The 22,623-nt window shown below is 32.0% G+C and overlaps 1 protein-coding gene across 1 annotated transcript; it reads left to right on the top strand.

Annotated features, from left to right (window-relative positions):
* Positions 1–9,167: 9,167 nt before the first annotated feature.
* LOC124371495 (venom protease-like) lies at positions 9,168–20,953 on the top strand. Its single transcript, XM_046829840.1, has 7 exons — positions 9,168–9,319; positions 11,962–12,219; positions 13,115–13,260; positions 15,328–15,434; positions 17,182–17,453; positions 18,954–19,117; positions 20,774–20,953. The coding sequence occupies exons 1-7, from the start codon at positions 9,244–9,246 to the stop codon at positions 20,933–20,935; spliced, it is 1,185 nt and encodes a 394-aa protein (XP_046685796.1). The 5' UTR covers positions 9,168–9,243; the 3' UTR covers positions 20,936–20,953.
* The last annotated feature ends 1,670 nt before the right edge of the window (positions 20,954–22,623 follow it).

Raw genomic sequence — 22,623 nt, 5'->3', positions numbered from 1 at the left:
ACAAGGTAATGAGATTCATCGTTTATATACGTCATGGTAATTATATAATTTATACGAAGCTTTCAGATTAAATAATTTATACAGGATCTCGAGATTACATCATCTAGACTGTGCTTTAAGATTACATCATTTATGCTTGGATTTTTCATTCCATCATTTGTACAGGACCAGGAAATGTTTGACATTAATACCAAGATCTTAGGTTGCATCATTTATATAGTGGCGCTTGAAATGGTTAAAAAATATATGTATAGAATGTATTCATTGCAGTTCTTAACATTTAATAAATTAAATACTGTTGTGTATAGAGGGATAAACAATAGAATCTTCTCGCAAAAGGCAAATCTGTCACTTGATTTTCTGTTTACGGCCTGGACTAGTCCAATGTAGCCATCTGGGAGATGGGAGGTGATAGTGTTTTTGTTTTAGTAAAGTTTTTACATTCTTTGTAAAAGAAATTGTATGTATGTTACTGAATGCAAATAATAACAATGATGTTTAATTTTTGTTGTGAAAAACAAAACACAACAAATAATAAAAAAACTCATAACGCACATTTAAATTTCACCATAATAAATACAGTTGTTAAAGTAGTAATATCAATAAACAAAAAAGTGAAGCTACGTGTGCTACATTCTGAAACTGATATTGTATTTTGAAATATACAGGATTTTAGTTAAAACCCTCTTTACATTTTGAGTATACAATCGTTTGATATAACAGTATCCAACAATAAATATTTAATTATAAATTTAAAGTAGTTTTAAATGTCAGTTTGAATTATAGAAAATTAATTAAAAGTTTTGGATATTTTAGACTAATCATGTACAGTAGCTTTATATAGAATGGTACAAACGTATCATGTGAATAGACACAGAGTTTATCGTTCTGTAAATTGTATGGTTATTATTGGTTAAGCCTGTTAACTACATTGTAACTAAACAATAGTAGTACAGTAGTTTGTTGCTAACTACTCGTTACTGCTGTGTTGGTACTACCCGCCAGAGAATAATAGTTTTCTAGTAACCAACGATGAAATTGCACTTTATTCTAACGCATTATGCAATAGTTTTAGGTTGGCGGTACAGGCATTATCTCTTGCGCAACACAGTAATGCGCCGGTGCCGGCGACGCTGTCTCGCGAGGAATCGCTGCTCGTTTACTGTTAGTGCACATTATCTTTCTTCAGCAGCTCAGTCACGAAAAACTTACTGCCCCCATTTAAAAAACACTTTGAAACTTATTGAGATAGTTCTCGTATTTGAATAGTTGGCGTTTGATTGGCATTCAAATCAAAAATATGAGGAACTACGTGTCCCAAAATCGTACTCTAAACTTTTGAACAGAAAGATATGAACCAATATCCTTGGGGGAATCGTCGTAACACTAAAAATCACGTTTCGTGGGATATATGAGAACTTTAACTCCCAACCCAAACTTAGGAGTTGGATGTAAGTTAAAAATTTTGATGTAAACTCCCATCGATTGTTATATCCAATTAAAGACCCATGTAAAAGAAGAAAAATAAACGCACACCAATGATAGTCGCAAAAATAATTTTAAAAAATAAACTAATGGAATTGCCATTTCTACCGTCACTCAACTTCTTTTTTGTTATTTTTCGCACACGAATTCCAAACGCTAAACATAGCTTCTGTGCCGACAGCTTCTCATGGCTGGACCTTCTGTTTTTTCGCATACATTTTCAAGGATACCGCACTCACAACAGTTCATAGATGTAATTGTATTTAGTTTGTTCAGGCGCGTCGAAATGCTATCGCCGATTTCATTACATATTTACAAGGTACTCCACACCGCGCGTCGCACAACAGGCTTCGCTGAAATTCAATGTAACATTTTAAGTCTATAGCTTACGGAAAAGAAATATTTACACCGCCCAAAAGAAACTACGTCAGCCTACTGAAGAGTGACACACTTCAACGACGCTCGGCCAGATTCCATGGGTATATCCAAAATGATTTTCCTCTCTTCAGCAACGAGGAGTTGGAAATGACCGTTCACTCCCTGAAGAGCAAGAAAGCTCCCGGCCCCGATGGAATTCCTAGTGAGACCTTCAAAAAACTATTCCACATCAATCCCCGACTCCTGCTGAATATGTATAACGCCTGTCTGACCAATGGGATTTTTCCTTCTCATTGGAAAATTGCGAGGCTAAATATTAATTATATCCGACGCTAAATTGTTTGAATACCGTTTATACATGTTAAATGGTTAAAACATTTCTAGTAAAATAATTATAATAAAGTTTCTAAATGTACGAAATTGAATTTACAATACAAACAAGATCAACCATTCAAAATAGTTATTAATTCCTATTAATATATCAATATTTTATTTTGATAAATAAATAATAACGTAAATAACTACTAATATGAATTACAAAGCCATTTTATAGTGAAGCTAAAAAACAGTTTATTGTTATTAAAATCTTTTTTACTATTCTTGTAGTATTTTCTTATTACAAATTATATTCTAGATCTTTAAATCTGGTGGCTTGTGTATCACAAAATAAAATTGACAATGGTTATAATTTTTAAGTAATTGAGTAAATACGAATAATTATGAGTTATTATCCTTTGTTACGTATACCTTGCTATATTGCTAAACAAATGTAAACATATGTTTCTTATTGTTTCCCTTCAGTATGCATTGTAAATTATTTAATAACGTGTATATGTAAGGGTTGTTTTTTATTTAACAACCGTAAAAATGATTAGTTTGTTATGTTGCCAATACTTTTATCAAAAATTTTTAAAATCCTAAATATTTCACAAATATCAAATTATTTAATTAAAAAAATTAACATATCACATATAACGTATCACAAAATAAAATTGGCAATGGTTATATTTTTTAAGTAATTGAGTAAATATGAATAATTATGAGTTATTATCCTTTGTTACGTATACCTTGCTACATTACTAAACAAATGTAAACATATGTGTCTTATTGTTTCCCTTCAGTATGCAATGTAAATTATTTAATAACATGTATATGTAAGGGTTGGTTTTTTATTTAAAAACCATAAAAATGATTAGTTTGTTATGTTGCCAATACTTTTATCAAAAATTCTTAAAATCCTAAATACTTGGCAAATATCAAATTATTTAATACAAAAAAATTTAAGCTTTAATTAGTCAACGAATTTAATGTAATCTCTAGTAATGTGGATCAGAAATTTTATTTATCGATTTCCACATATTATCTTAAATATATACAAATTCTACAGATATATAATTATAACATTTTAAATAAAATTAACAAGTTAAAATTATATTATGAGTTATTTAGTAAGAAAATATACTGTATTTTTTAAACGACAGACCTCACCAAATTTGTAAATACAAGAATTCTTTTAGAAAACATTCCGAGTTCCTGAATTAATTTGTCTACTGCTGAGGTATAATGTAAATCAGTTACTTCTAGTGACTTTCAGTGACCTTTGATGTAAAATATCTGTGAACTTTAACGGAATTTTGACAACCATTGCAGAAGTAATTTACAAAAAGAAACATCTTTATAAAACAATATTTTGGGCATATTTTGCTAATGAAACTAGTAAATATGTGCACAGCCTACAGTTAAAAATCTTTTTTATAAAATAATCCTAATGAAAAAATCTTTTCTCTCGAGACAAAAAAATATTACTGGCAAAATCACGATAATTTGTTAATCTATTTATGCTTTTTCATACACAAAGTGTAACAACACGTTTTAGAGATCGGTACCAGCTGTCGTCCTCGAATACATGAGGCGGACTCGCAGGGATACACGAACACAAATATACAAAATACTAATTCCAAGCAAAATATTATTTAAAAAACTCAAATAAATCGTTAATAAGTTATCTAGTTACGATGTTCGCACACAAAGTTACGACAAAAACGTTTTAGCGACCGATATAATTTGTGTAATGTCGATCAGCCGATAATTAATGTCTCCAATAATTGATTGCCGAATCTCTTTGATCGATTCTTGAATATGAATCTTCGGTGTATTAGCGATTCGGCTTCGACACATCACTAGTTATTATTATTAATACTATGTCATACAACTAACTTAGTGCACGAACACATAGAAAATATTGACTCCAAGCTAATAATATTTACAAAACTCACATAAATTGTTAATAATGTTATTTATTTACGATTTGGAGTTGGATACTGCTGAAGTTGGAAATTTGCAGGTATTACATCGTATCCAGGAGCGGAATCTGCTCACAAACCGGATACGTATTGTATAACCTCTTCTTCCGTTACAACACGTAAATTGAAGGTCACATTTACCCTATAAGATTGACCATCAAAAGGATTAGTTACATTCGAGCCAGTAGGGTTCACAAAGTTCTGATCCACATTACTAGAGATTACATTAAATTCGTTGACTAATTCAAGCTTAAATTTTTTGTATTAAATAATTTGATATTTGCCAAGTATTTAGGATTTTAAGAATTTTTGATAAAAGTATTGGCAACATAACAAACTAATCATTTTTATGGTTGTTAAATAAAAAAAACAACCCTTACATATACATGTTATTAAATAATTTACAATGCATACTGAAGGGAAACAATAAGAAACATATGTTTACATTTGTTTAGTAATATAGCAAGGTATACGTAACAAAGGATAATAACTCATAATTATTCGTATTTACTCAATTACTTAAAAATTATAACCATTGTCAATTTTATTTTGTGATACACAAGCCACCAGATTTAAAGATCTAGAATATAATTTGTAATAAGAAAATACTACAAGAATAGTAAAAAAGATTTTAATAACAATAAACTGTTTTTTAGCTTCACTATAAAATGACTTTTTGTAATTCATATTAGTAGTTATTTTAGTAGTTATTATTTATAGTAATAGTATTGGATTTAATTCAAAATTTAAGACAGGTTCAACGACGCTCAGCAAGCTTCCATGGTAGACATGCGCCACCATAAAATTCATACCTGTTTATGTAGAAATTAAGTTTCATACAATATTTCAAGTCTATTGATGAAAATATTGCTTGAAATATCTTGTTACATGATACAATTACAATTCTTATCCAATAAGTTTGGTTTCATATCAAAGTTTAAATTAATAAAAGTCTATACACCACCTAACCATAACATGATGTATATGTTGGTCTGGTTAAGCTACATTTGTTAATACGTCACTTGTTAGTGAACCCTTGTGGATAAAATTAGGAGTAGGGAGTGTTACAATTTTTAATGTATACCCCTTCGGGTGACTTTTTAAAGACCCATGTAAAAAAGAATAAACGCGCACAACAATGCGAATCACAAATATAATAAAAAACGAACTGGTGTACATATTCCATGGAATTGTCTATTTATAGCGCCACCCACCTTTTTTGTTATATTTCGCACATGAATTCCAACCGCTAAACATAGCTTCTGTGCTGACAGCTTCTCATGGATTGACATTCTGTTTTCCGCGTACATTCTTAAGGATACCACACTCGCAACAGTATATAGATGTAATTGTATTTAGTTTTCTCAGGCGCGTCGAAATGCTATCGCCGATTTCATTATATATTTACAAGGTACTCCACACCGCGCGTCGCACAACAGGCTTCGCTGAAATTCAATGTCACATTTTAAGTCTATAGCTTACGGAAAATAAATATTACACCGCCCAAAAGAAACTGCGTCAGCCTACTCAGGAGTGACAGGCTACAACGACGCTCAGCCAGATTCCATGTGTTATCAACCATTCCATATCATGCACCACCATAAAATCCATAATTGTTTATGTGGAAATTATGTTTTATACAACATTTCAAGTCTACAGATTAAAGTTTTTCTTCAGATATTTTGCTGCATGATACAATCACATTTTTATCATAACAACTGGGTTTCATATCAGCCATTAAATCAATTTTTAATCTACACACCAAATCATCACAAAATGATGTATGTTGTTAAACATGTGTTATATGTCACGTGTTAAAATCCTGTATGAGTGTACCGGACTTAGTTTATTATTTTAAACAACTATTTTCTCGTTGCCTTCATGATTGCCAATAACCACCAACGTAAACATATTAGTTAACGCTCAGCCAAATCGCGTGGTGTGACATGCACCATCATCGTACTCACTGTTCATTATATAGAAATAAACCTCAATGCACAATTCCAAGTGTATAGGTCAATTAGTTTTCGAGATATCGTGCAGACAGACAGACACTCAGAAATTAAATCTTTCCTGCCTCTAAAGTGATATTGCTAGTAATGAAATGTGTGTCATTTTGAAGCTCAAATGTTAAACATGTTCAATGAAATGCATGCATCACCCAATGTGATTTCTTGTATTCTCAATTCAAAGAATTGAATTGAATTTTCAAAGAGACATAAATTATAAAAGAATGTATTCTTATATCAATATCCTCTATAACACGGGGTCCAAGATTAAAGCATTGAACATTTATTCGAATATAGCTAGGGTCATAATTAATTATACACAAGTACAATGTCTTCAATCAACAGCCAGAGCTCCTGTAATTTCTCGTTATATTTATGAAGCAAACAAAAATGACCCCCTACATTTTGGTACGTTACAAATCATGTAGGTCGATTACACAATTGCCCCTATAACTCGCCCTCAAACACACTTGCGTGGAAACCCGCATGTTAATAATAGTGTACTGATAATTAACGGTCTCCATATTTACATCAAGTACATAACATTCACGTGGCCGTACTCACGTGTGGCAGAGTGGTAACGTAGCATTTAATTGGACTATCTAAGTCAATGTAGGCTCTTTCACCTTTCAATAATGCCAGTTTAGTTCTAGCTTTAGTTTTATTTTAAGCTCTGATCATTTTACAATTTACTTTGACAAGTCACGAGTAGAGTTCTAAAGGTATTTGTAAACTTAAACAAAATATAATTTAAATAACTTTTAAAACATTTTGTGAAGGTTTTAATACACACTAGCAATATGAAACTTCTTAAATGTTGAGTTATTTGCCACTTAAATATCACTTTAGACTCTACTGCAACCATAATGGTTGGCGTTGTTTTAAAGTTGTAGTCACTTACCTTAAGAAAAGAATAATTAATTCTTATACTTACTTTATTAAAACATGTTTTCCAACGTCAAAATATTTACTTGAGAATACACACATTAGCACAGATTGTTTTCTTGTTTCCTTTGTTTTTCTCTTCAAGTGTTTTTGCAGCTGTATATAAACATTTTTACTGTTAGCAAATTTTATAGTTTTCTGAACGTATCAATTTTTGATACTACTACTACTATTTTTTCACATATAAAATATCACTATTCACCGGTTACTCATAATTCACAATATTTCAGTCCATTTCTGCAATGAGAACCATTTCTCACAATTATCATTTTTACTATATAAGATACGTTGTCTTACTAATTGTTTCAGATAATAGATTGTAATTTTTACATAACTTCGAAATTTGTATGTTCAAATAAATCTTGATTGGAAAACTAACTTTCTAAACACACGAAAGTTTAGAATATTAAAAATTTTAAACCTGAAAATAATGAAATGTAAACTTATTTTGTACTTCTTTCTCAAAAATATTTTGTTATTCAGTATAACTATGAAAATTCAGTAAACGGACAAGAAGTTTAGTACTCTGTTGATAAAACAGTAATGATGGTCTGAAGAGTTTATTGTACTTTAATGCATTAGAATCAACTATAATACGTATTGTTATCTAATGATACATTAATTACTTATTATTATCTCATTATTATTCACAATTATAGGTGGTTGTTGGTATATAAAGGTCTTGCGGAGTTGGAGGTTCTGGCCGTCACTAATGTTCCAACTCACCTTTCGCGTAAGTGTTTCTAAGCACATAAGATGGGCTTACATTCACTGGCTGTCTATGCTTAAAGATCTACTTATCACTTTTGACTGAAAATCTCGTAATATTTTATTTTCTTCAAACAATATACTTGAGAAATGTTATTATTCCAAGGTATTAGGTACTAACCTTTTTAACCTCATGATTTGCATTTTTTTAACATTGTCATTTGTTGGTAAATTCGTTTATTAGTGAAATAAATATCATTTGTTTGAGTAAATATTATTTTTGTATATTGTAACTCTAATTTTAAGTTTCACTAAGATACTAAGCCAACTATTGGATGGATTCTTAGTACCTAAAAATAATATTGATGACAAAAAGATTTCATTATATAGTAGTATCGCGTAAGATAGAAAGTTCAAGTATATTTTTAACAAAACATGATTTTTAGGAATACTGACTTTAACAGCCGATTTTAACGTTTCGCATTATTTATTTAATAACACAGTCAATTAATAGTTAAAATATAGTACAACTGTTCCCTCTTCACCTCGAAGTTATTGTATTTCGCCATTTATACCCTTTAGTGAATAGGTTATAAATAATGAAAATTTAACTACAATCAAAATAGTTAATTATTTCAGTTTTTTTTTTACATAATCTTTGGGATGAAAAATATTAATGATTTATTAATAGTAAAAATGTAATTATGCATATACATCATAGTAAATCATAGTAATGTAGTGCTAACTTGCATTTACATATTCCAAAACGTACTTTTTTACTTTCCAGAACGGACAGTTGGAAAAATTAAAATTCGACTCATCTTAAAATCAAAATATTTTTTTTCACTATTAAATAAAATGGTGAGAAAGTAAAAATTTATTTAGTATGAATAAAACAATACATGCTCTGATAGATAAGAACGATCGTATTGTCACCCACTTGCCATTATCTTCCTGAACAATTAAATACTCTATTGTTAAATTTTCGTAATTGAGTTTCATGGAGCCCTCACAAAGGTTTATGTTCCGGAAAAGTTTGTTTTCCTCTCGAAGATAATATAGTAATAAAATGTGTGTAGACTATGCATACGAACAGACTAGAGCAAAAATAATTCATTGAAACTACTGTTTATACAACATATCCAAATATACGACACTTAAGCTAGGATGATACCTTGTACTATAGCAGTTAAAATTGAGGAATTTGACAAATAATCGAGATACTCGTACGTGGTTAGACGCAATAAGAGCAACGCATGGACTGCTGAGGTCAAGATTGCCATTGACCTTGAAAAAACCTGAGTAAGTTATCATCTGTGGCATCACGATAAATAGTTGTCTACAGACTTTATCGCCCGTTACAACAGAAACCTGTTTATACCCAGAGAGCAACCACTTCCCCCCTGACAAACAACATGACTTCGCTAGTAGTTCTCTGTGTCTGTTTCGTTGGCTATGGTACATTAGCCCAGAATTTGGATTTATATGGAGGTGCGTATAGTATGTAATATACTGTTTTTACTGTTAACTAAGCCTAATAATCGTATTCTACTGATACTACTGAAAGGTATAGTTACTTATTACTAAGGTACTAACAAACAGCTAATACAATTACTATTACTATTAACAATCGCATACACACTATACATATACATTTAATTTGAAGTGTATTGTGGCTAACCACTAGCGAACTTTTATTTGTACTGCGCCTACTTTCATATTTTTTTAGTTGTGAAACGCACGTTCCCGTTATTTACTTAACTAGGTTACTTCAAATGTTCAAAGTTAAGTTTAGTTCACCTTCTGGGAATATTTTGTAATACGAAAGTAACTAGGTATACCATTTAGTGCAGATACTGAATTTAAATTATTAACATTTCTTTGTTATTTTATTTGTGAGTTCCCATAATAAAATGTCCCACTTCTATTGCATTCAAGTCCGGAAAAATATTCAATTTAAACTGATCCCAAAATCTGAAATAATTGGAGTGCTTAAAATGTTTTCTACACAGGGCTGTATTTTAACAGATTCTCTTTTAAATGTTACAAATCTCCATCTGTTTAAATTATAGTTCATAAAATGTTTAACTGTACAAATGCGGCCAAAAAAGGATGATTTGGCAACTTTAGTAACATAAATTGCATTATTAGGAATTCCTTTCGTTCTTAACAGGTTTGGATTCTTAAATAATGACAAACCCCTCAGTGCAATGTAAATAAATACCAGTTTAAAACAAATGGTATAAATTATTTGATTGCTTTGTATCGTTAGAAATCTGTCACTCTACTACAAAACAAAACAGATATTAATTCCATTACAAGCAGTAGCATTGCAGTATTCAAAAATATAAAGAACAAAGCACAAAGCATTGCATTATACTCGTATTTCGAAAACCAGCATTCGTTCCAAAGTCAACAAAGTTCAAAAGTTAAAACTATGTCCAGGAATTATCAAATTTAGACAAAAGTTATTTTGGCAGTATTGTATTTAAAATACATCCTATGACTGTATTACAGAAAGTAGATTTACGTCACATCGCCTATTTTTAAACATATACAACACCCCTGAAATGGTTGTTATTTTAATAAAATTAGCAATATAATAAATCCATGCGTTTTCATAGTATCGTTAATTAAGAGTTGAATTTTGAGGATGTGCTTTAAACCAACAATAGATTGGGGCTTTTGGAAAAGGTCTGACGTGTTTGGCTAATACGGGCCGTTTGTGACAGAGAGGCATGTACACAGAAAGGCTCCCGTACTTCATCATTCTAATAATGCTAAAAAATTTTAACTTTAAAATAAAGCCATGTTGGGAATCAGGCATCGATTATTTCTATGTAATATATACACTAACTATATTTGAATTTTATTAAAATTTAACAAGATTCACGTTTAAAAACAAAATAACGCACTGGTATGTTCATTGATTATAGTAGTATTTTGTCATATTAAAATTATTACGGTTTAAATTTTGTTTAATATTTGTCACTTTAATTTTACAATAGGTACTACTACAAGAAAACAGCCTAGTACGTTGAGATACAAAAACCAGTCTTGAAGTTCTCATAAGGTTTTACGATTGGTTATAAAGTGTGTGTGGCTATTTTCAGACAGTTCCTCAAGTTACTGTATGTTTACAGTTCTGAGTTTGGAATGTTCTAAAATATCCTAAAGTAACTGAAGAACTGACATAATGCAAGTTTAAGTTATTCGTGAAAATTATTAAATTATTAATAACTACAATAAATTAATATCGGACTTATTTCTATAATACCCTATAGCAGAATAACTTAAAATTATATAATAGATGCTATTTACCAACTAGACATTTCTGTTTACAATATTAAACAGAAATGCAGAATACTTCGTTACTATAAAAAATAAATCTTTAAGAGTGACACAATATTTTTTTTATTATGCAACAATACAGCGTACATTGTTACTCATGCCTTGGAATTACTTCAACAATATGCATGTTTGTCCATAGGAATACAGTAGATAAAATGTATCTCTAGCAAACAATTCGTTTTAGACGTGAACATCATTTATATATTTTTTAATTCTTAAGAGAAAAGTAACACTTGAGGCGATAACAACCAGCAGTTCCGGAGACGTTCAGAGGTCAGCAAGGGTATGAAGGTTCAGAGACTGCGGTGTAAACCAGGTGCTGTGCTGAGGATCTTGAAAAGTAAGAACCGTGTCTAAGATGATTAAATAGATATAAATATATTTTGAGCGTATAATTAGATTCCTTAAAGGTTCAATTTGGCAAAGACTTGATAAACCTGACGCCGAAAGATTACTGAAACCTGAGATCCACTAGACCTACAAAAACCCACAGTAACTAAGGTTGAGATTCCAGAAATCTAAGTTACGGTTTTGTATTTTGATGTTGTAAGTACAGATATCGGCGAGACTAGATTCCGAGATTACTTTGGTTTGTCCTGTAACGTCACAATATTGAACTATCGAGTCTGCATAGGTTTCAGATCTCCTAAACGCGCTTGATGGACCTTTAATGTGGTTTAGACCGTGGTTGAATGCCACACATATGTCACATTGGTGGTACACCTCGTATATCTGTTACTTCTACTGTCCCGCTACATTCTCATGTTTTGAACTGTGTGCAGGTGACGTCTGCAAAGACGTACAAGGCACAGAATGGACGTGCAAGCCCGTCAGTCAGTGCAGTAAGGCGATCCAGTTGCTGAAGTCTGGTGTACGTCCACAGATCTGTAGCTTCCAATTGAATGAACCCGTCGTATGTTGTGAGCCAGATCATGAAGCTGAGCTGCAGCCACCCACAACAACCGTCGACCCTTTGTCATCTCGTCGAACGACCTCGCACACGAGGCAACCACAAGTACCTGGCTTAAGAGCACAGCAACGTGAGTAACGCGTTGGTTTGATATTACAATTAAATCACAGTTATAAAATCTAAATTAACAGTATTTTGAATGTTACAAGAAGAATAGTCTCTATTGACTATTGATTATGAGTGACAAGGAAACGTCCAGCATGAAATTTGAAACTGATTGTTGTGGTGACTATAAAAAGCTACCTGTAAGTTTGCACTTGTATGTTATTTATGAATGAGACGAGACTTTGTGAAATTTACATTTAATTTACCAAAGTTTCAAGTACTCAATACCGTTTTATACGTAAATAAATAAATATATTATTCTACTAACAGTGCTTAAAAACTATTTTGATATTTTAAAGTGCTCCTACATATTTTTTTATAACATACGGCAAACAATTTTGCCAAAGACTTCAGTCTTTTGCTATATAATCACGACATTCTTGCAATTCAAATTCTTATAACCAACAATACTTAAGTTAAATGTAATACATTCATGTATTATGTTAAGGAGCGCCAATTTAGTTATTCAGAATCAATAACTAATATTTCACACTCTGAGATCGATCTCAACTATGGGTAAGAGGGGTAAGAGTCGTATCTTAAAATATGGTACTCACGTTAATACGTGAGTCACATACTAATGAGTATGTGAAAGCAGAGCCAGCCCGTGGAACCGGATTTGCAAGTGGTCGGCTGAACTTTGAAATACGGTGTCAAGAGTTCGTGACCCTGTCGCTAGTATTGGTGTTTATTTTATTTTCTTATTTTTCATTTTGTAATTGTGCCCCTTGTATGTAATATTAGAGATACTGTAATGCAATCCCTGCTCAACTTTGTTTGCTACACCTGTGTAACTCATGTCCTTATACTTCTACCTGGTATACTTAGGATTACAAGTAACCATGATTATGTGATTCCAGGGTGTCGAGAGTATGCAGACAGCGTGTTTATAAAATTGGCTGACTTCGGTTTGGATACCAAGGAAGAGAGGATAGACACCTGCAACCAAGTGGAGTCTCTGATAGTAGGAGGTCAGGACGCCAGACCTAGAGAATATCCACACATGGTTTGTGTGATTGTATCCATTAGCTTGCTACACTTTCTAGTTAATTTTAGTTTTTTTTTTATTTGGTCTAAGTTACAAGTAATATTATTTAAATCCAGCATGGATTAGGAATTCAGAGAATAAATAATGATATCGTTCATTATTGTTGCCAATGTGTTCCCACTAACACGACGTATAGCTATTTTCACTGTACGAGCAAACAACAATTCAAAATTAACCTCAGAAAGAGACTTTTCAAGTATTTGCTTCTCTACATGGTGAATTACAATGGAGATGAAAAGATACTTATTTTCAGGATCGAAGGTGAAATTGTCTTGTTTACATTGTTTAATATGTTTTATTGCAAATAAAACTACAATGCAAAATTCTAGAGGTATAAACAAGGCTAGAGAGACAACTTCCAACAAGATGAGGGATACTATAGGCTATCAATAGGTACCTGGGCAAATCAATAGGTACCTAAGGACTGCTCATGAGACCTAGAGAATGGTTATTCGAGAATAGAAGAACCGAGACTTCTGAGACAACCATGTCAGGAAAAGAATCAGAGACTAAGTGAACCAAAAGAGGAGAAACACCTGAGTCTGAGAAGATAACGAGACTGTATGAAATATCAATACGTAGCAGGTCTTGGGGGATAAGAAAGCAATGTCAGGGAAAAGGAACTAGCAAAATTAGAAGGGAATGTAAATTTGAGTGTCTGACTGGGAAGAATCATAGTCGTCTATAATGTGTGACTAGTAAACATGGAAGAACGTGAAACACGAGGATCTGAAAATTAATGAGAAGAGTTTTAGAAGTTCATTGACGTAAAACTAACCAGAAAGTCAGGCGATGGATGACGTGTGTCTAAAATGTAAAAGAATAATTTCTAATTCTATGTTTGTAAGACTAGAAATAAACCTCACAAACTGATTTGGCTGGGATTGAACACGAAAGCTCTTGAACCCAATTTTTCTAAAGATTTTAGTTTCGTGAAACCTTTTTGGTTTCGATTGGAAAGACTTACTTTATCACTCTGCGAAGAGTAATGATAAAGCACGATACGCAATACAACTCTCTAAGATTTGTTTCTGACCTTGAAATAGTTTTTATCTATCTTAAAACGTTTACGACTCCCGGACCTTGATGAATGTAAATCGACCTAACTCAGAAAGCTGTAGGTTTATTGATCCCGGGAAGTGAAGTCCGATTGCTCCTTGGAAACTGTAGGCTTATTTATCCTTGGAAATCCAGACTAATTGATCCTGGGAAAGTCGTAAAAAATTTTATTGAAGAAATTTACAAGGAATCGCGAAGGTCAGCATGGTCATGATGGCAACGTGTAGGTGTTATTTTGTTGCATATTTATAATGTTATCCTTGATGTAGATAGATGCCACAGTGCAGTGAATATTAGTAACTAGGGTTGACCACAAGGGTATTAATTTTAAAAGAGTAAAGCCGGGATTAGGATTTGAAGAGTTGCTTTACAAAATGAATCGTTTAATATTGATGTTGTGAATGGGCATGTAGTGAATATATGTATAAGATAGTAATCCAAAACTTATAAAATTTTAAATATTGACCATTAGCGAATTAAAGATTATGATATAGTAGCCTAAACTTCTACTCTAGTGTTATTTGTCTTCATTTATGTTCCAAGTGTATGTTGTCCTAATTATAATAGAGTTTCGGACATTTGAAATCGTTATACGTCACACAATATATAACGGTGGCAAATGTTCGAAACTCTGTTATCCTTTTAAACCTTCCATCGTCACTAACAAACTTTAAGCAAAGAATCCCAATTACATCAGGAACAACTACAGAGTAAGAAACCCCTAACCATCCTATCCCATCTTTCGCTAACTTTATCTCAAAGGTTTTTAATGTGCAAGTAAATAAATATCGATTTTCAATCAATTTAGATAACGTTTTAGGCAGTTAAACTTTTAAAAATAGTTAAAAGGTTAAGAGACAAAACTCAATTAAATCAATCATTAGAAATAACTCTGTGTTATAAACCGTATAATACCTAAACCTGCTAACTCCAGAATAAATGCCTAATAGACTGTGTTTTATCCAGGCTCAAATTGGTTACGGAGAGGAAAATAAGATTGCTTGGAGGTGTGGGGGCAGTCTGATCAGTAGGAACTATGTTGTTAGTGCTGCCCATTGTACTACAGTATACAGGTCAGTGCTAACGTGTAAGTTACATTAAGATTAATAATTATTTAGCAATAACCCAACAAAAATATATGGAGCAATATTTTATTTTTGGGCTATTATATAGCTTATATGGGCTTCAACTAAGACACAGTAAAAGAGTAATACAATGTAAATCTACCATATTCGTTTAGGAAGGGAAGGGTAATGTCAACCAAATAAATGGACAGCATAATAAGGGAGGCTAAAAATTGGATCGTCCTTTCCGTAATAAACAGAAGATATAAAAGATGAATATAAAAGATGATTACAAACCCTAAATTTTAATTATATAATATGCAAAATAATTCGATTAATTCAATTTTCATCTCTTACTGTCGGAATTGATCAGTAAACTAAAACATTATGTTCAAATAATGCACTTAATAATAAATAGTATATAATAATGACATAACTAAACATTATTTTCTTAAATGATACCAAAATAATGAAGTTTTTGGTTTATAAATATATATATATATATAATATATATATATATATACATATATATACATATATATATATATAATATATATATATATATATATACATATATATATACATATATATATATATATATATATATCATATCCCCCTCTTTTACAATTTTCTTATTGTATAGTTGTCTAATTAGATTTTAAACCATTTCACTCCTGTGAAGAACTAACTTTTAATAAGGTTTTTAAACAGTATAAAGTTTTTAATTGAGAGATTTTTGCCACTTTCGTGTTCTCAGTATTGTTATAATTTCGTTTTGAATTAGTTGAAATATTCTCTTACATTTTTACTACATTAGTAACTTTAATAAACTGGTAAAAACAGATAATAAGTATGACCATAATAATTACTAAGGGATGTTCCAAAAAGGTTTCAGTATTAACCGTATGTCAAAAAGTTTTTCAGTAAAACTTATATTTCTCAACATGACATAAACTCAATTAGAACAAGTGTAGGATGTTTGCATGTACTGCATTTATGATTTAATGTGTTTAACAAAACTTCTATGGTGCATTTTATGGTTAAAATAAGACGTTTATGACTATAATCACGTTTTTGGATTCGCACCGCCTTTAAATATTGTGAACAGTTAAACTACTTGAGATATACTTCGCCATTGTAGAGAATCTCAATATATATTCTTCAAACATAACGAATACAATTACAATCTTAAGATAAACAGGTTCCTTTCAGTATTTTAACTGAAGGATGCCTCTCCACAACTATGCCAACATATCTCAAAATTACAGTTATTTTAGCAATGATTTTTAGTTTAGAATCTTTAGCCAAAAGATGAAAAAGATGTTGAATGAAATAAAGATTAAATTGGCCGAGCCAGTGGTGCACATTCCTTATGCGGTGACGAGATATATCTGTGATGTATAGTTATTGGCTGAAGCTCTACTAATTAGCGAATGGCTTATTTATCACACACTGCCAGCTGTCTTTAGTCAAATGTATTATATTTATTGATTATTTGTAAACCTTCTCATATTATTTTTCGATTGTAATAGGACATTGTTTAAAGCATTTTAACTAAACTATAGTACTTGCTTTTTGTGGGTGTGATTCATAAAATTATGACTGGGGTCTATCCCCAAATCGGAATTTTTTAAAACTCATAGGACAGAGTACTCTTGCTCATGAAACAGCTAATGAAATTAGTTACTGGGTTCAGATAAACCCTATATCTAATCCGTAACATATTCTAAGACATTCTCTACCATCCTGCGTGTAGGCAGTCTGCGAGCTGGGTCCGTCTGGGTGAGTACAACATCAAGGTCACGACAGACGAGAGTACAGGTGACGCCAGACCTGTGGTACACAAGATTCTGAGGCGGATCAACCATCCGGACTACAGACCTCCTCTAGCAGAGAACGACATCGCCCTCTACCAGCTGGAGACCGACGTGGAGTTTAATGAGTACATTCGCCCTGTTTGTCTACAGATAGATACATCTATTAATCGCCCGTACGCCATCGCTACAGGCTGGGGAAACACAGAATATGGTAAATTTGTTTTTGCAACAATAAATATAAGACTCAAAAATATGATACAACTTTCTTACGTTAACATTGTACCCAAAGTATTTTGCCGTTTTCATGCTAATAAGGGGTCACAGATCGGCAACATTGAGACTTTATGCATCCATTTTGTTTTTGTTGTTATTTTTAACAATCCTTTGATACCTTCCCTGAAGCCAGGAAAATATAAAAGTTGCAATTTGCTCAATCTTTAAATCAGGCTTATGAAAAGTTTATATATTTTGTGTTTTGTTTGTACTAAGTATATTATTTAGAGGTAGTGTGCATGGAGTTAACACACAACATGTGTGTGGCGATCCCCTACTTGTGCGTGTCTCAACGCTTTGGTATCATTTTTTATATTAAACTTGAGTAGTTACGAGTTAGGTTAGCTATCCCCCTGAGGAAGAGATCAAATTGCACACGTAGCGTACTGTTGGTATTTTGTGTTGTTGTTTGTAGCATCGTTTTCAATAAATGATTGGATCATTCTAAAATGTATAAGTTTGAATTCTGTTAAGAAAGTTTTAGTTAAATCTTGTACTTTTTTACTTATACTTTTTAGCAAATTGCGTTTAACGGCAAATTTTAACAGTAAAGGATCTAATAATGTATGTTTCTAAACAAAACGCTGAAGTTATATATTAAAGAATGGAATGCAGGATTCTTAAATACAATAAGTTCATAAATAAACTTTAAGAATTAAATGCTACGCCATGCTAGCCCGTACTAGTTTAATTTTTAACATTACGGAGTGTACAAATAAGATATATAATTTTCTACATCAGATGACAAGGGAAATGTGTTAAAAGCATGTGATTCCTTTGATTTTCTGCAATCACCCAATAGCAGAGCAATTGATAGTTAAGAACGTAATTATTTGAATAATATTACCTGAAATCCGAGTGTTCTACTTGCCAAAATAAAGGCTACTGACACCGACTCAGTACAGAAGGACTGAATCACTCCTGTTTGGTGGATTGCTCTAAATTTTTCCTAACGTTTATTCGTTGGCTGAGCGTTTAGCACAGCCTTTCCCTCCAGTTGATGACAAAAGCAGATTTCTGTATTTGTGTTGTACGCAAGAGAATGTTCAAATAAGTTAAATTTAAAATGGTAAACATTGAACCATTAAGAGTCGCTCTTCAAACCACCATGTTGTATATGAACGCCAAGCCTCCCAGCTGGCGTGCATCTAATCTTGTTTCATTTTACTCATTTATGTGGTACAACCAATTATGCAGGGCGTTTTTACGTTACATTCCACTAACCCGGTTAAAAAAACACATATTTGTGAAAAGGTGTAAACTATACAGATGTATCCTAAAGCACGTATTTTACGACTACCTGTTTGTACGTGTGTTTACTCAGAAATTCATAACTAATGAATGTTTTGTATTACAACGTTGTCACTTTGTGTACTTATCTTATTCGTAGAGTTAAACATACAGAATATGGTAACTAGTATATAACCTTTTACTCCAGGAGGGAGAGCCAGTGATGTTCTGCAGAAAGTGAACCTGACTTTGATATCGGAAAAGGAGTGCAGTGAATTCTACAAGCCCAACAGAGACACTCTACCCAGTGGGGTGCGGCCTGAATCCATGCTCTGTGCTGGGGATACATTCTCCCTCCGTGATTCCTGCCAGGTCAGCTGTCTACTTTCTTGCTGGAAATCAGCAGTGGAGTTTACATTAAAATAAAATTGCCAAGGTATGAATACATGCTTAACAACACCTTTTCCCAAGTCAGCATCCAGGGTAAATTCCTCGTGGAAAACAACCTGGAGAACCAGATTCTTACTGACATCCCAGAAAAAAATAAACAAAGTACAAGTGTTTCAAAGTAAAATAAACAGAAGTAAACCAAATCCAAGACATATTTTTCATAAGATAAAGTTTATAACTAAACGAAAAAGAAAAATGAAACGAGAATAATACATAAATGAAATAAATGGTATTATACTTAATAAGAAAGAGCCAGTAGGTGGCTTAAAATTTGAAGAAGCTGATAAATAAGTTGGGGTATATATTGCAGTTAAGTGTTTAGGAAGACGGACAACAAAATTTAACGTTATACAAGTTGATGGAAAGGGTGAGCGGTGTATTATAAGGTTTTTAGTCTCAACCAAACCGGATATCACGCTTTTAATAAGAATTATGACAAAGTTGATAAGATCGTCAAAATTTCAGCCACCAACTCAATCTGGTCACATCAACGCCAAAATGTTAATCTAAAGTTCTCCAACAATTTCTCTTGTTATGAATAATACAGTAATGTGCAATAATAGGTTTTATGACTACAAAGTTCCTATATACAGTTGTTTTAAAAGTTAAAATATATACCTTATGCCTATTCTTTTTTTTAATTTATTCGTCTATTTCAATAGTTTTACTATTTTAGTTGATACCCGTTTTCGTAATATGTTATTAAGAAAATAGATATTGTTATTAAAATGCACAAATTTGTCTTACATTGTTACAGCATTTATTCAACCATGTGTTGTACGATAGCAATAGGTTTTTTTTAATTCTAAAATCTATAACTGATTCTCTAGAAAAAATAAAGACATTAGATTTTCAAAGACGATTGCTCAAATAAAAAATATTATATTCCGATATAAAAATATTGGAAAACGATACAATCTCTGTATAAAAGTGTCCTAAGGTACAGCACTTACTCCTATGTTTTCATTATCAGCTGTGAACTCCGAAAGTATGGTGAAGAGGACTCAAAGTATACATGTAAGTATAAACATAGTCTACTACTATTTCCGCTACGCATAGGCAGTCTCTGATGTAGCAAGAAAATCTCTAGCCTTGTCCATTTTTGTTTTACAAATCTCTGATACAAATGTGTATGTTAACAAATCTGCTTTATCACTCTTTCCTTATCAATATTCTTTATCAGCCTAAAACTGAGGAACTTTTAGTTTGTGTGTTAGAAAAAGTCATTAGGAGAACCAAGAGTGAGAAGAAAAACATACATCACATCTCTCCAATATCTGGAAAAAGCATGATATAAATATCAAGTAGACTTCAAAACGAATATCATGGCTTTTTGAATCATATCACCTGAGTGGAATACAAGGTATAGTATATAGGTACGTGATAGGTATTTCAGTGGCTTACTGAAGTACGCAACCTGTGTACAATAAACAACTGTTAATCACATCCGTTACAATATTAGAACATGCATCATATAATTGTGATAACCATACTAGTATATGATAAGATACAGAACAATCATTTTACTGTAGCGTAAGTAATAAGTATATTAATAATAAGTTAACTGTACTGTTGCAGGGGGACTCCGGAGGTCCACTGCAAGTGCCGCACCCACAACTCTACTGCACATATTCTCTGGTCGGTGTCACATCCTTCGGTCTGGCATGTGGCGTCAAGCCTGGGGTCTACACGAGGGTCTCCCACTTTGTACCCTGGATCGAGAACATTGTCTGGCAATAAAACATAATACACCTCAGATTAACAATCGTTTCATTAGACAATTCCCTTATAACGTTTCATACTGCTTGTAAGAAAATACAGTAAATGTATTATATTTTTAAAACTCTTGCTAGTTAAAAAAAACACCTGCGAACCTGATTAAACTCTTGTAATTCTGAACAGTGAGAATTTAAAAAATGCAAATAAATATGACCTTCATTTTCAGATAGCTTAGTATCCTTTATTTTGTACGAACGGGTTTTCGATAATATTAAATGCTTATAATGTTAAGCAATCGTATTGCTGCAGATCTGTACTATTTTAATCAAGTAATAGAACGCTTCTAGTTTTTAATATATTTTTGTTAAAACTCTTTGGACAGTCTAAAGTTACAGTGTAGTCTTAATATTGCCACACCAAGTTGAACTCGAGCTTTGCTAGTACTTACCAGCTGTGACAAAATATGAAAGAGAAATTAAAGGTGTATATTTGGTTCCTATAAAAGTTTTGATATATTGTAATACAAGACATATTCTCAGGGTCATAACCTTTACCTGAGTCTTTTAACCCCAAATGTACTGTTCATGTTTCAGAACTAATACTTTGGAAGTGGTTGCGTAAAATCTGGCGAAAGAGTGTGACCCTTTCGTATATAGTTGTTAATAATTGTTGAATTTTATTTTATTTGAAATATAATTACAACAATTTTATGCAGCGTAATGTTTATTCGGTCTTGTTTTGAACATTAAGAAATACAGTTTAATTTTTCATTACCTACTTAATTAATTTCAGAAGGGTAGTACAACTGTGAAATACTGGAAAACACTTCCATCGAAATCCGGTCCAATAAACCACAAAGTATATTACTGTATAAAACAATGAAAGGTTAAGAATTTAAAACTTTTAGAATGCGATAATTAGTTTTAAAAATAAATCGAAAATGAGGATAAAGGCGAAATCGGAGATGAAATTGGAAACAGAAACAAAAAACACAGAATTTTAGCTTAGAATGTGATTATGAAAGAAAATATATACGACAATAATCATACCTATTCTGTAACATTGTTATAAAATGTAAATTTTAGAATTTATGATGTAAGAATGTGGTTATAATGTACTACAATACACCAAGTACACAACGTAGCAATGCTGGGGAGAGTTTTTTTAATATGAATGTTGAGTTTAGCTCCAGATCACCATCCTCTTAATGAACACCTAATGAGACAATTAGAATGCCAATGTATTTGGATTACACTATATTTGATATTTTGTAATATAGGTGTCTCTAATCACGAAACGATATAAAATATATTTATATATATATATATTTTACGCAACCACTTGTGGAGATATAAACAACCATTAGAACCTTTATACCTTAATTGTTTATTGCTCTTGCGAACTTTCTATCAGTCTGTAAAAGTTCATATCTCCATACAGCCTTAATAGTAAAGTAAATGTAGGATTGTGGTGTATCACATTTACAGCGGTGGAGACAGCTTTCTACCATCCCGGCTGTCTACTTGACTTGTGTTGTAGTGAGGGTGTAATGTATACAAGTTATACATTCACCACTGCTTACGAAATTGTGAACATATTTTTGTAAAATTTGCTAATATTGTGTTAAAAATACATGAAACTCTGGAAAATATTCTTTTATATAAAAGTCGTCTCGTGGGTTCCAGATATATACCATCTGTTTTTGGATA

This window comes from Homalodisca vitripennis, chromosome 1 (genome assembly GCF_021130785.1).
Source record: "Homalodisca vitripennis isolate AUS2020 chromosome 1, UT_GWSS_2.1, whole genome shotgun sequence".
NCBI classification, from domain to species: domain Eukaryota; kingdom Metazoa; phylum Arthropoda; class Insecta; order Hemiptera; family Cicadellidae; genus Homalodisca; species Homalodisca vitripennis.
Note: the sequence above shows the minus strand (reverse complement) of the source record. Positions and strands in the feature narration are given on the sequence as shown.